General features: G+C 49.2%; 1 protein-coding gene across 1 annotated transcript in view; it reads right to left on the reverse strand.

Annotated features, from left to right (window-relative positions):
* COL22A1 (collagen type XXII alpha 1 chain) overlaps positions 1-15875 on the reverse strand; it is a 265238-nt gene that overhangs the window by 117387 nt on the left and 131976 nt on the right. The window contains exon 22 of the mRNA XM_060128072.1: positions 13207-13260. Within this exon, the coding sequence (XP_059984055.1) occupies positions 13207-13260 (54 nt within the window). The remainder of the gene's footprint in view (positions 1-13206; positions 13261-15875) is intronic.

Here is a 15875-nt window from a genome sequence, read left to right on the forward strand (position 1 = left end):
AGCAATTATACTCCAATAAAGATGTTAAAAAAAAAAAAAAAAGCAGCAGCCAAAATTAACAGGCAGGCAGTGCCCGGAGCCCGTCTAATGGCACGTCTGGGGCAGACTCCCTGATAACAGCCCGTCCCCCTCGGGATGCCCTACAGGGAAGCAGTGTGGGATTGGGAAGAAGTCTGGAGTCAGGGAGGCTCGCCTTTGGATGCCGGCTCTGTAACTTGGATGATTTTGGTAACACATGGCCCCAAATTCAAAAAGTACAGCAAGGTCTACCTGAGTAAAATGTCCTTATCCTGTCCCCTGCCACTCAGTCCCTTTCCTTGAAAGCAAATAATCCTACCAGATGTTGGCTAATCTTGCCAGAGGCATTTTATGTTTAGGTAAGCTTTGCACACACACACACACACACACACATTCTCTCCCTCTCCCCCTTTTTTTCTTTACAAACTGTAGCATATCATTCAATCTACTGATAAACTAGGTTTTTGCACTTAACAATTTAACCCGGATGCATCCTGTATCAGCACGTGGAGAGCCATTCCATTCTTTTCCACAGCTACATGGATTTCACCATAAGGATGAAACTCTGGGCAGGTAGGTCATTTGGACCATTTCTGCTCTTCTGCTGTTAGACTCCACACTGCTGTGCAGGACCCCAGCGGGTCATCCTGTGGGAGTGACCTGTCTCACTAAGCCTCAGAGTCTATCCCTTTGAACAGGGGTGTGGTGTGTGCTGCTTAGCTACACAGCACACGGCGTGCGTTGTGTTACAGCGGAATGTGAATGATGGAAGGCCCGTCTGTTTGCTTTCTTTTGCTCACAGTTGTTCTCATGACGTCAAAGCACTGCAGTCAGAAATGAAAAGTAAAACAAGACTCTGAATGAGAACTGCATTCCTTGAGTACCTGTTTTGTGTCAAACCCTCTTTTGGGGTTTCCCACATTTCCCTTACGTCTTTACTCTGCAGGACGCCCCTGTGATGCAGGTGTTCTCAGTCCCACTGGGAGGTGTGGAAACTGAGGTTCAGAGTCAAGTCTCACATGTGACACAGCTAGAATGTGACGGGGTTAAGATTCAGCCCCAGATCTGTGTGTGCTGGAGCCTGTACGTGTGACTCTTACTTCCCAGGGCTCTGAAGATGACGAAAGTTCTACAAAATATCTCTAATATCTAGACTGCTAGATTACAGGAGCTAGACGGCGTCGGCTCCTTCACTCTCTCTGAAACCCTGGCCCTCTGCTGTCTCTGCCACTGGACACTCTGGTCTGTCCCCGTGTGCTCCCCCATCCCCAGGGGGAAGGTGTCTTTGCGACCTTGGACCATGCCAGCCCAGCCCTCCGGGGTCCCGTGGATCCCACCTTTTCCCTCCCCTCCCCGCCACCACGTCTTGGGAGCGCGTAGTCGGTGCTGAGCCCAGGGAGCGGTCCTGGGGCACCTCCACCCACAACCTGCCCCAAGAGGCCCCTTCCAGGTGCTTCTGCCTGGAATGCTGGTTCCCAGGTGCCCACATGGCTCCATCCCTCAATTCCATCTGGTCTCTGCCAGACGTCCCCCTCACCCGAATGCCTTCTCTGACCGCGGTCCCCATCCCGCCCTCTCTCCTTGCCCCGCTGTATTTCCCTTTGTTTCTATCACCACCACATACACTGTTGACGTTCGTTTCTGCCAACTGCCCGTCTACCCACTGGGATGCTCGTCTGAATCGAGGACTGGCTCTGCTTTTCTTCAGTGCTACATCCACGGGCCCAGAGCAAGGCCCGCCGCGTGGTGGAGACTCAATGAACATTCGCGGGCTGGATGTGTAACTTGTCCCTTCGGGACTGATGTGGACCTGAGCCAGGACAGTGGCAGTGGGAACAGCAATGAGAGGGTAGAGAGAAGGGCTGTTAGGGAGGAAAGCCGTTGGCCGACTTGCAGAGAGAGTGAGGTGGTCTGATTGAGAGGCCCCTGGGCCTGCACCCCTTGAGCTGGAGCACATCAGCCCGGAAGGCGCGATTAGGTCCAGGTCAGGATGAGTTCCTCGACACTTGTCAGGTAAAATTCAAAATGCAGTCACAGACACCTTCAGAAGGGAGCCGAGCCTAGGAGGAGTCCTGTCTGTGCAGCCGTCCTGCTCTGATTACTGAAATCATCGGGAGCTGACCATGAGAGAGCTGAGAATGGCCAGCTCCCCTTCCTCAGCGAATGGAAACAAGACCTCTTCAATTTTCTATCTAGACGGACACCCCCTCCACCCGCTTCCAAGTTATGCCACAGCGTTATTTCCAAGATGGATAAACCACTTCCCTCCGAGGTCAGCAGAACGGCCTGGTGAGTAGTCATCAGAATTCAGAACCCAGGCCAGAGACGTTTGGAGGAGAGGCTGAACGCAATGAAGGGCTAGAACATTTAGCGGTTGGTAAGCAAGGACCAGATGGAAGACGAAGGGATGAGAAGGTCTGGGCTGTGACTGAGCAGAATCACTAACTAAAGCGGCCACATCTGCTAGGGGACGCAGCTGCAGTTTCCCTCTTGCAGAGGACCCGCCACTGTTTGAGGGATGTATGAGTTCTCAGCAGCTCTTCGCTCTGCTGGAGCTTGGGGACTGTATGTAATGACACACTAATGCTCAGAAGACGAACACCTGAGACGATAAGGAAATGTGCAGAGGGCATGGAGTCAGGAGGTTCTCCAATGCCAGGGAAGTCAGTAAAATGGACCTGAAAAGGAGAATTACGGGCAGGTCGGAGAGGTGTGGTAGGAGATACAGAAATGCAAAGCAGTGCATCCAGAGGAGCAGACATCCCGAGTGTTAGATTTTCAGCAAGAAGGAAAAAAGCAAGATGATGGCAAGAGGCCAGAGGAAGAGAAAAGCATCAGAGATTCGTGATCGCGGCAGTGTCACAAGGCAGCCTCTCCCCCAAGAAAGGCATACGGTTCGTGGACCATCCATAAAGGGGCATCACCCAGAGAAATATCACGGTAACGGCTCTGTCCAGCTCCAGCACCTGCGCTCACATCTCCTCTACCCACAGTGTCCGGAGCTGCCCCGGTGCCTCTCAGAGCTCTCCTCCCTCCCCTCCTGCAGCCACAGCCACGAGAGCTGACCCCGGTCACGTGCCCTGACCCTGAGCCAAGCTGTGCCGGCAGGTTATTCTTCCATAAGGAGGAAAGAAGCTCTGTCCAAGTTACTTGCCGCCTCCTTATCTAAAAGACATAACATCTGAGTTTTATTTGGAAATTGACAGACCACGTGATTCTGACATGCCTTTTCAGTCTCGCATCCAGTGGCCATGTTCCCAACCCTAAGCAACAGCTCACGTGGGCTGCTTAGCCTGGCCCCAAAGACCCCAAGGACTCCTGGCCTCTGGAACGTGGCCCACCAAGCCACCTGTCTGTAGGACGCATGCTCCATCTCAACTTGTCAAAGTCCTAGCCCAGTCCAGTGCCACCTCCTCCATGAAGTCCCAGCAATGATGAGAAATAATGGCAAAGTAGGGCAAAAACATATTTGAGACGCATTCCCTGGTGTCACCCAAGAGCTCGTGAGCTAGAAACGCCAGGGATGGGGCATAAAGCTCTAAGTAAGTAGTTGCAAGGACTCGGTCACTCATTGTGATCAAAGGGAGTCTCTATGTTCTTTTCCCAACCCCTTTCCTCTACAATATTATAAGAAAAAGAGTTCTAAATCTGAGGTAGATGAGGACGGGCAAGCCATTTAAAACTTGCTGAATCTTAGTTTCCTCATGTGGAAAATTATAATCATTGTAATTATCTGAAAAGACAGTAGCGGAAGAAATAATTCAATATTTGAGGAAGTGATTTAAAAAGCATAACAAAGCGTCACGCAGATGTAATAGATAGTTATGAGAATGAGAAGGAAGACGACGGAGGCTCTGATGAAGAAGAAATGGTAACAGCAGAATTCTGCTCTTCTGAGTCCCTGGCATGGGTGAGAGACCACATGTCAAGCAGAGTTGGTTTCAAAACCACTACCTCCCAGCACTGCCACGGAGATTAAATAAGATAATGTCCACAAAGTCCTTAGCACAGGATCTGACATTAAGAAACACGCAGTGGTGGTGGTGCTGCTGGTGGTGGTGGTAGAGGTAATGGTGGCGGTGGAGGTGATAGTGATGGTGGAGGTGTTGCTGTGTTGATGGTGGTGATTATGGTGCTGCTGGTGGTGGTGATGGTGGAGTTGACGGAAGTGGTGGTGATGGTAATGGTGGTGATGGTGATGGTGATAATGTTACTGGTGGTGATGGTAAAGCTACTGGTGGATGTAGCAGCAGCTATGTACCCTCTGCATTTTGCACCCATACTTGGGTGTGGGGATTTGAGATGTGCTGGCCAGCGCCAAGGTCTGCAGCAATACAGAACTGTTTGTTAACAATAAGCCGGTTCCTTGTCTTTTTCCTTTTCTGCTCTTTTAAACTGCTAGCCAACACAACGTCTGGATAAATGTTTGTAATTTATCACAAGGGCGGATATTTCAAGCCCTTCTGGATGCCAGGATGCTGAGCGAGACCAGTATCTCTGAGGCTGCCTGTCTGTCTGTGGAGAAGAGGGAAGCCTATAAATTCAAAAGAGCAATTCCTTCCCAGCCAGGACGCTTTAACACAGCCGTGCGAGGGGCCATTATCCGATGAAAGGATTGCTTGTGCAAGTGGTTCTAATATGAGCCGTATGGTCTTTCTGCTCAGTCCCTGTTCTCCGTGCCTCCAAATGCCAAACGTGATTATTTTCTACCGGTTAGAGCTGAAACCAGGTGCTCAGAGAAAACCTAGAGGGTCCTGAAATAAACCTGGCTCCACGCCACGAAAGGCATCCAACAGTGGCCTGCGAGCCAAATGATGCCATTACCATCTGGCAGAGCAGAGAAAGGCAAGAAAAAAGGCTTTACAAATGGAAAAGTAAAACACATTCAACCCAGGCTGCCACTTACAAAAGACCACTAGTGTTTCTCTCTCTCAAATCTACTAGAAATCAGGGCTGATGGCCTGAGCGCTTGCAGCCACGGAAGACCCTCGGCTCCAAGGGCAGAAGCTAGAGATTAAAGTGACAGGAGCTCAGGGCATCCTTCAGAACACGCACTGGCAGTTACAAGGGGTCCTAGGTCTCTCCAAGGCTTCCGCCGAAAGGACTGCTAGTGTCCAGTTTAGAATTCTGGTGTGTAAGTGGACACACACACACCATTCTAAAGCAAAAACAGGAAAGGTTTGGAGCCAGGACAGCCTGAGTTCTAATCCCTGCCTCACCATTTATAATCTGTGTGATGCTGGATAATCTGATTTATACCTTCAAGTCTTGGTTTCCTCATTTGCAGAATGGGATTAAAACTGCCAGACTTCATAGGATCCTTGTGAGAATTAAGTGAGAAACGTGTGCAAAAAAAAAAAAAACAAAAGAAAAAACCTAAGTGCCTGCTATGCAATGACAATTCAACCAATATTATTTCCTTCCTACCTTATATTAGTTCTATACGTGTAGAGGTTCTGTTTTTAACATGTTTTTTTTTGCGGTACGCGGGCCTCTCACTGTCGTGGCCTCTCCCGTTGTGGAGCACAGGCTCTGGACGCACAGGCTCAGCGGCCATGGCTCACGGGCCCAGCCGCTCCGCGGCATGTGGGATCTTCCCGGACTGGGGCACGAACCCGTGTCCCCTGCATCGGCAGGCGGACTCTCAACCACTGCGCCACCAGGGAAGCCCTTAACATATGTTTTTAAAGCAACTGACACAGTCGGGCCCAGCAAGAGACATGTGGTGATCACTGCATCTCTAGGAAGAAGGGGAGCACCATATCTCATAGTGTCCCTTCTTCGGTTCTCACTTCTTGATAAGAGAGAAGAGAAGACAGAAGATACTAAGAGAATGATCAGAGGAACCAAAGAGGCTGTCCCCAGCTTGAGGGAGGGGCAGTGACAAAGCCCTGAGCAACCTTGAGCAGTTAGGTCATTTAATATTTCTGGACATTAAATTTCTCACTGTCGATCTCAGAGATTCCTTCCACCATGATGATTCTCTAGCTTAAACATTCCAAATTTTACATTGTTTAAATGTCTGACAACATGGAACTCTCTTAAGCAGAACTTTTTTTCCCCTCCTTTTTGTCCAGAGAGGAAAGAAGATATCTAGACTATTTTAGGTGTGACTAGGACCACAGAGCAAGATGAAGGCCAAGTAACAGTAAAGGTACTAAAGAAACCAAGTGTTTTTCTTCAAAACTGAGCACTCTAGACGCGTCCAGATGACCAACAGGCACATGAAAGGGGTGCTCAACATCACTAACCATCAGGGAGATGCAAACCAAAATCACAACTAGACATAACCTCACACGCGTTAGAGTGGCTATTACCAAAAGACAAGGAACAACAAGTGCTGGAGAGGGTGTGGAGAAGAGGGAAGCCCTGTGCACTGTTGGGGGGAATGTAAATTAGTGCAGCCACAATGGAGAACAGTTTGGAGGTTGGTCAAAAAAAAAAAAAAAGGAACTACCACATGATCCAGCAACCCCAATGCTGGGTATTTACCCAAGGAAAATGAAAACACTACCTTGAAAAGACACATGCACCCCCATGTTCACTGCAGCATTATTTACAACAGCCAAGCCATGGAAGGCCCCTAAGTGCCCCGGGATGCAACAATGGATAAAGAAATAGTGGTACACATACAAGAGAACAGCAGACAGCCATAAAGAGAAGGACACTGTGCCATATGCAACAAGGATGAGCCTCGAGGGCGTCATGCTAAGTGCAATACGTCAGACAGAGAAAGACACGGTACCGTATAATCTCACTTATGATATGGGATCTAAAAAAAAACTGAACTCGTAGGTAGAGCGAACAGATTGGTGGTTGACAGAGGAGACAGGGGTAGGAGGTGGATGAAATGGGTAAAGGTGGTGAAAACGTTAAAAAAACAAGTTGGACATTCTCTGTCGAAGGTCAGAACCCAGGTGGCCAGATGTCCAGTGCTGGGTCCTGTTCTCCCCACACCACCCACGTGTGTCAGCCCCCAGAAAGCAGCACTCAGGTGTGATCCATTCACTCTTGCACACTAACTGTATCTGATGCTCATGAATGACATTATACATTTATGCATATTTTATATGCTTATATATATTTTCATGTTTATTTTAATGCAGATATAAAAACACATGTTTTTATAAATGTGAGGCACTCCTCTAAGTGCTGCAAATACAAAAAGAATGTTCTTACAGACGTACATTTTAGTGGAGATAACAAAAACAAATTCTCAAATAAGAAAAATATAAGTCCTCTACAGAAAATTAAAATAGGCTGGTGTGAGAGTGACAGGATGTCTATTTTGGGGTGGATGATTAGGGCACAAGAGTTCTTTGTTTTTTTTTTTTTGAAAAATCAACCTCGTGCAAGCTTTTGAGTGTCCAAGCGCCTCAGGAGCCTGGAGCCAGGCTGGTTCTGCTTTGGATCATTCAGGGTTCAGATGCACTTGTAGCAGTGCCCGCTCCAGCCGAGAGACAGCACTCCCGGGCCCCAACGCCCTGCTCAGACAAGCAGGAGGAAATCTGAACCTCAGAAAGGCTTGAGTACCTTCTCTACCTCCACCTAAGGCAGGAAGCAGTGGGGCAATGAGTGCCTAACACCCGCCTCAGGGGGCAGCAACCATCTCCCAGGGCTATGGGCTCTGCAAGATGGGGGTGGGGAAGGGGGTGGGGATGGGGGTGGGGGTGGGCATGGGGAAGGGGGTGGGGATGGGGGTGGGCGTGGGCGTGGGGGTGGGGATGGGGGTGGGGTGGGGAAGAGGGTGCCTGGCTCCTGCCCCTCCCCTTTCACTATGTCATTGTGGAAAAATACCAGCTTTGTCCAAAATGAATGCATTCACCTCGCCACAGATTACACTGTCTGCCGGTTGCTAATCTCTAAAATAAAGGGCCCGGATCCCTTTCCCCGCCCCGTGTTTTAGTCTCAGTATCTCAATTCCCAGGTGCCTGTGGCTTGTCACTTCTGGTCTCTTCTCTTGTCACAGCCTGAGCGCTGACATTAGCAGCTCTCAGAGTGACGTTTCAATTGAAGCAGGGAACGGCAGGTCACAGTGTGGGGAGGAGAGGGACACTGTTTTGAATCAGTCATCATCCTGTCTCAGGCTTTCCTGACTCAGCCACCGGCTGGCTGAACAGGAAGCTGCCCCCCAGCCCACGCCAACATCACCGTTTGTCTGTCGTCTGTCCACAGGTAAAGCCACTGAGGAGCAACACCCCCGGGATGGAGCAGCTCAAGTCAGGAGATCACCAATGGCACTGGAGGGACGGGGTCCCCAGGGACACGCTTGGCCATCGTACCCCATTCGCTGGAGGAGGCAGGACGCGAGAGGAGCCCTCCTGTGCGCCCCGGCACACCCTCTGTTAACACCCTCACCACCCCGCCTTGTGACTCACGGCTCACCCTGCTCTGCTAGACACTGGGTCTCTCAGGCCAAGGGCTCCGCCCCTGCTTCAGCGTCCCCCTGCCTGGCAGACCACCTGGCCCAGGACGGGCGCTCCTCCCAGCCACGCCCACCCCCCACCCCCATCTGGGCCGCGCCCTCTTCCCTTTCTCTTTGGGTCACTGCCATCATCCCCTCCCTAATCGCTCTCCTCCTGCTGCAGTCTGTTCTCAACACGGTGGCCAGATGGATGCGTTTAGAATGTAACCTGGGCCACGCCACGTCTGCACCCCAAATCCTGTATGAACAAACTGCAACCAGAAATGTATGAGACAGTCCAGGAAATGGTGAACCCAAAGTGAATACACGAAGAAGCTTTTTCATAGATTTAGGTGGGATGACGGTATTAAGGTTTTGTTTCTTTTACGTACGTGCTGAAATATTTAGAGACGCAATGTGATGCTGTTTGAAATTGCTTCAAACTCACCCAGCAGTGGGTGCTAGTGGGTGAGGGTGTGAAACCCACTGGCCAGTGACTCGGCAAGCGCTGCAATGGGCTTGGGGGATAAGGGGGTTACTTCACTTTTCTATTTTTGTATATGTTTAATTTTTTTCATAATAAAACAGTTTTGAACACACTCAACAGCCCCACGTCGCTCACAGTAAAAGCCAAGACCCTCACAATGGCCCACGAGGCCCGACACGAACCTGCTCCCAGTTTTAGGACTTCGCCTCCTCCATGCTGGGCCCTTGCTCGCTCTGGCCACACAGGCCTCTGTGCTGACACACAAGCAGCCGCCTGCCCCAGGGCCTTAGCTCTAGCTGTTTCCTCTGCCTGCTCTGCTGTCCCCTCAGCTACCCGTACAGCCAACTCCCTCACCTCCTGAGAACCCGCCAGAACAGGACTTTCTCCGTGGCTCTTCCAGAATTGTTTATTTAAATGCTGATCAGCATGATTCTTTTCCTTGCCACCAGAATGTAAGCATCTTGAAGGCAGGGATCTTTATTCTTCTCACTGAAGGACCCCACTTGCCTAGAACAATGCCCATCACCCAGTAAATGATGAAGAAATATTTGCTGAACCAATGAATTTGTGGAAGGAAGGACAAGGGAGCAAAGAAGATGCAGGGATGGGAGAAGGGCTAGTAGAAGAAAAATGGCAGAGATGGGAAAGGACAAGAGAAACAGAAAAAGAAGAGAAATCAGGCCAGGGTCCTCGTAGGATGCTGGCAGAGGCTAAAGTAAAAGCCACGTGTGTGGCCCTTCTACTTACACACGCGCTTCCGAGCTGGAGACCGGGGAGCCGGATAAAAGCAGATGGACGTGAGCAAGTGTCCTCTCGGGCGGGGGGGGGGGCTCCCTGTGTCTGAATTACTCTCTTCAGTGTCCCCATCTGTTCCTGCTGAAATCCGCTCACTCCTGCGGGGCTGCCTCAAATACCACGCTCCCTGTTCCCAGCCCCATGGCCTCTCTCCACCGAGCTCCCTCTGTCCTCTCTACACTTACAGTCTTTATTGGTCCCCACGGAGGCATCTGGCTTCACTGTTCATGCGTCTCAAGTCCCACGGGATCCCAGAGCATTTAGCGCAGCACCTGTGCTTCGTCAGGGCACTCGTGGGCTTTGCTGCTGACTGATGCACGGAAGGGAAGACGGGAGGAAGGAAGAAGGCCCTAGAGACACGCGGTCCTGTGTGTGCGTCCCTGAGAGGCGCTGGTGGCTGAGCCCACTGTCCGCCCATGGACAGAGGGACGGCAGCCCTTCCCCAGCACCGTCAGGAGGCCTGGTACTTAGATGGAGCTCAGCGACTCACTATGTGCACCCCTACCTCAGCCCTACCCTGACTGCTTCTCTGGGTCCCCCTCTTTTACTCCTCAAATCTTCACTCTTGGGGCACGCGTCCAATCCCCAAGGCCCCTGCCCCTGCTGCATGCGTAGCTGGTATTATTACTCTTAGGGGTTAGAGGTGTTTCTGGGAAGGACAACAACCGTCCCTGGGCAACATACGAACACTTTTTGGGGTGCCAAGAAGTCACGGCCAAGGAAGCGTGGGCCTAGACAAGCAAGCTCCAGGCAAGATTTGTCCCCTCTCCCCTTAATAAGAGCCAATTAAATAAAGATATAGATTAAAGAAAAACAAAAAACCTTTGCAGTCATCCTTGCATCAAGAGTTCCACTCACCGTCTAACACTGTATCAGGAAAAGTAACACTTGGAGCACTTCAAGGCGAGATGAGATAAGGGTCATCTAAACGTCAGTCACGTAAGGCACAGGACTGCTGTTTTCTCCTAAGACTGTGCGTGAGCGTGTCAGGAGAACGAGTGCCGTGACAGCTGCCACGTCCTGCTGCCCACCAGGGCCCTGTGCTGGGCACTTTTTCTCACAACAACTCAGCCGGCTGGGTTGCCTTCCCACCATAACAAAGTAAAGAGGCTCAGAGAGGCTGGGTGTCTTAAAGGGTCACACAGCTGCTGAGAAGTAGAGCTGAGCTTCAAACCCAGGTGCGTCTTGCTGCAAAGTCCAGGATCCTCACTCCATACAGAGGCAAAGGCAACCCAGCTTTGATCCATCTGACTGACAGTGAAACTGAGGCCAGGGCTGGTGATGTTGAGTGGGAGGTGACATATCCAAGGTCTTCTAGTAGGATAAGTGACTTCTCCCACCCGCCCTGCCTTCATGACACCCTACCATGCTCCAGAGCTAGCCTTCACAGTAAGCTCCTCTTAGAATCCTGAGATTTCAAGATGGTTACAGGATGCAGAGGTGCTTGGAAACCAGAAGAGGAAGTTCACTGGTGGGTAAGGACAGGTTGGAGTCTGTGCTGAGTCACAGAAACAGGTCAGCCCACTTCAGAACTGAAGATGTACAGTGTGATCAGTGGGCCCAACCACCTTAGACAGAGTGAATCCCAGCAAATCTGTGACACCATCCACTTCACTGAGCTATGGAATCTCCAGGTCATATGTGAAGCCATACACGGGACTGCGGCAGCCTCTGCCAGATGCCAGCACCCTCATTTCCACCCATCTGTCAGGTCACCCGGACTCTGAACTAAAACCTCCAAGGGCAATGAGCTCACGACCACCAGGGGCTGCCTCACGGTCTCTGGATGCATGTGCCCTGGAGCTGTTTTCTTAAGTGAACCAGTAAAAGATGCTACAAGCTTCACTATTCACAATAGCCAAGACACGGAAACAACCTAAATCTCCACCGACAGACAAACAGGTAAAGAAGACACGGTGTATACATACAATGGAATTATTACACAGCCGCAAAAAAGAATGAAATAATGCCATTTGCTGCAACCTGGATGGACCTAGAGATTATCATACTAAGTGAAGTGAGTCAGAAAGAGAAGTACAAATATCATAGGATAGCACTTATATGTGGAATCTAAAATATGACACAAGGGGCTTCCCTGGTGGCGCAGTGGTTAAGAATCCGCCTGCCAATGCAGGGGACACGGGTTCGAGCCCTGGTCCGGGAATATCCCACATGCTGCGGAGCAACTAAGTCCGTGCACCACAACTACTGAGCCTGCGCTCTAGAGCCCACGAGCCACAACTACTGAGCCCCTGTGCCACAACTACTGAAGTCCATGCACCTAGAGCTCGTGCTCCACAAGGAGAAGCCACTGCAATGAGAAGCCCGCGCACCGCAGCAAAGAGTAGCCCCCGCTCGCTGCGACTAGAGAAAGCCCGCGTGCAGCAACGAAGACCCAACGCAGCCAAAAATAAATAAATTTATTTAAAAAATAAAATAAAATATGACACAAATGAACTTATCTACAAAACAGACCCACAGACATAGAGAACAGACTTGTGGTTGCCAAGGGGCAGGAGGGCGGGGAGGGGATGAAGTGGGCGTTTGGGGTAAGCACATGCAAACTAGTATATATAGAGTGGATAACAACAAGGTCCTACTGTAGAGCACAGGGAATTATATTCAGTATTCTGTGAAAAACCATAATGGACAAGAAAATGAAAAAGAATGTATATATACGGATAACTGAATCATTTTGTTGTAGAGCAAAAATTAACGTTGTAAATCAACTATATGTGAATAAAACAAACTAAAAAAATATGTTACAAGCTTAAGGGCTCGAGGTCAGGAAACGTGAGCTGAGCCCTTACTCTGCGCCAGGCACGTGCTGGGAGCTGAGGACAGAGTCGAGGTCGGTCCCAGTTTGCCGTGAGGGCGCTGAGGAGAGAGATGCCACGCCCTCCACCTTAAAACACAGTGTCAGGAGCTGTGCCTACTGGTGGATTCAAACCCATAAGGTGTGCACCGTTTGGATAAAAAGACAAGGGCTAAATGAAATGAAATACCGTAAGAAATTATGACATGGTATTCAAAAATAATGAAGATGTTTAGATTGGAGTGGCTGACAGCCTACTGGCAGACCTCTATTCTTTCATTGCTATTTTTTCTTATTCTTTCCTTAAGACTTAGCTCAAACATTACCACTTTCAGGAGGCCCTGGCTGGCCCCCAGGTTGGGTCAGTTGTCCCTTCCCTGTGTTCTCTCAGTACTGGGCATCCTCTACTGGGGCTCTGATCACACAGGGATGTGAGTTTCTATATACATGACTCATGGCAGACCACAGACTCATCTGCATGAGATGACCCAGGACCCAGATCAAGGCTGTACACATAGCCCATCCTCAACCATTGTTGATGAACTCAATCTAACCCTTCAATCTGCTTCCAATATTCATCCCAAGCTCCCAAGACTGGGGTCATCTCCTCTGTCTGAGCAGCTAAAATGGGGGGTGGGGGCAGTGTGGCTGAGTTGGGGCACCAGAAAGGAAAGACAGTTTACTTACTCGGAGACCTTGCAAACCAGGAGGTCCATCCTTGCCTCCTGGACCCATCAGACCCTTTAGAAGGAGGAGAAAGGGGAAAAAACAAGAGAGACAGACCACGGTAAATACTGAGTAAAGACCACAGGATATACTTGGCCCTGTCACTCTCATTGGATAGGAGAATACCATCCCATCCCAGTGGGGAAACTGGGAGGTTGGAAGGGAAAAAAAATCCTATTCCCTCAAATCTACAACACTTAAAATATGTGCACCTATCTGATGTAATTAAATGTGATTAACAACCAAGGTGTAGGCACCATCATTCACACTTTAAAGATGAGTACAGTAAGGACCACAGGCCTCGCATCACTGCTTTGTAAAAAGTGCACACAAAAGAGGTGCCTGGAATCCAAGTGTCTTTAGCTCTAAGCCTGGTGCCTTTGCCCCTGTATCTTGCTGGTTCGGCAAGAACTGGCTTGGGTTATCTGACTCTCCATCAACTGCAATATGCAAAATGAGAGTCTGGATAAATAAATAAAATCATCTGAGAAAGATCAATTTCCACAAAGCAAAACAAACAAAAAACAAAAAGCCAACTGGTGCGGAAAGAGGTCATGCTGACCTAAGCAAAATCCTGCCCGTTACACCTCACTAGGTACCTGCTGCCCGACCTCAGACAAGTCACTGGGCATCTGTGGACCTCAGTTCGCTCATCTCCAGCGTGAGGACAATAAACTTTCCTCCCGAGTGGTTGTGAGGACCACGTGAAGAATGGGTACCAAAGCCCTGACAAAGCACCGCCTGACAGCACCTGCTTTATACCCAAACGTATTACTGAGGTCACCTAGAATACGGCATGAAACGGGAATGGGAAAATGAAAACTTCAGCTCTAACGGAGACTCTTATCACCAACTTTACGGGTGAATTTGGGCCAGAAATTCCCTCTCTGTGCTTCAATTTCCTCATCTTCAATAGTATGATTATCATGCAAACAGCTACTACTGCCACATTTTGCATAACTATTAAGTGATGGAATTGTATTTAGGTCTAAGGTCTTTTCCCTTAATAACACCATAAAAATGAGTACATGAATGTACAAACTGTAGTAATTAAAGGTTTAAATCTCCCTTCCTCACAGGGATTACTGCAGTGAGCTCAGGGCACACATCAAGGGAAGGAAGACCCTGCAGAGTGAGTTTTCATTAAGCATCAAGAAACGTCTCACATCTGGTCTGCCCAGCTGGTCCTTCTTTATTACACTCAACCAAACGCTGCTAAAACTACCAGAACCTGTTTCATCCTGGGGCAAGAATCAAAGATGCAAGCCTCCTCAACAAGGATGGAGAATGCCGCACACTGTTTATATTTAGAGAATGGGATACGTGTGCCTCTTTCTGGGATTGCTAAGCACAAACTCAAAATTTTCCATTCTCAACAGAAGTCACTGAAGCCAGGTTCTCGATCTGATTCAATCCAAAGAATATTTAGGGAGCAACTGCTCTGAGGAAGGCCCTGGGCTAGGGATTCAAAAAAGACAGAAATAACAATTGATATCAGTATTGGGCTTAATAAGGCTTCACAGAACAGTGCTTCCTACATCAACTCATTTAACCCTCACAGCACATTTACGTAGGAAATGACGTTGCTGACAATGATTTCCAACTTAGGAAAGCAGAAGAGGATAAGAGGGGTAGAGTTCAAAAACCCAAAGCTACTTGGTGGATGAACTGGGACATGAAACCAGATGCTCTGGCTCCTAACTCCAAGTGCCTTCCATGGCCACACTGCTCCTTATGAGCTCAGACTGCAGTCAGGTCCCACTCTGATGTCCCTCTTGAATATCTGTCATGGGGGTCCCTCTTTCGTAAGCATGTATTAAGTTCCCACCATGTGATAAACTTGTGGATTTAGAGACAGGAGGGATATTGGCTGTGGCCTTAAGAACCTCACACTCCTGGTCTCTCATCACTGCTCCCCACTTTTCACAAGGTCTTTAGGTAGGCTGTTGGGTTTCTGAACTCCTTGCAAGGGAATTTCAACACCAACACCATGCATTGTACTCAATCCCATTCTATCAAGAGTATCTAGCCCGGAGGACCTCTTCAGAACTCTGGACAGCTCCACTGGGCTGCAGGGTTGAGGTATTCTGGTGTTTGCAAGTACTGAGGGTTCAGGACCCTCTCCTTGTCCTATACAATGGGTCACAGGAATGACACATGCAGAGAATTCTCATTAATCATCTAGAGATTGCAAGTGTTTACTCACAATTATTTCTTTTTCACACTCCTTTCACATGGATCAGTCCACGTGCTTTCATCCCTATATCTCCAGCCTTAATATTTCGACTGATATAAAATAAAGTATGTGACCACAAGTGCTTGAGGTTTCTTCCTTCTCTCCCTCCCTCATTTACCATAACAAAGTTTACATGAGGGGGAAGGACTGCCCGTTATTACATCCCGGATCCCAGAGTGAGAGATCAAGAAGGCTGGCTGCCTCATGAGTTAAGCAGGGCTGAGCACTCTTAGCTTCTTATCCCTTAGTGGGAGCCACTAAGTTTAAGTAATTCTCTCCTTTGTGCATCTCAGAGGAGATACTGCTGCACTGTGCACTCAGGTATGAAAAGAGCACAGACTAGTCTGTCAGACAGATCTGGGTTCAAAGCTCAGTTTTGCTTCTTAGCTGTATA

The sequence above is a fragment of the Lagenorhynchus albirostris genome, chromosome 17, assembly GCF_949774975.1.
Source record: "Lagenorhynchus albirostris chromosome 17, mLagAlb1.1, whole genome shotgun sequence".
NCBI lineage: Eukaryota > Metazoa > Chordata > Mammalia > Artiodactyla > Delphinidae > Lagenorhynchus > Lagenorhynchus albirostris.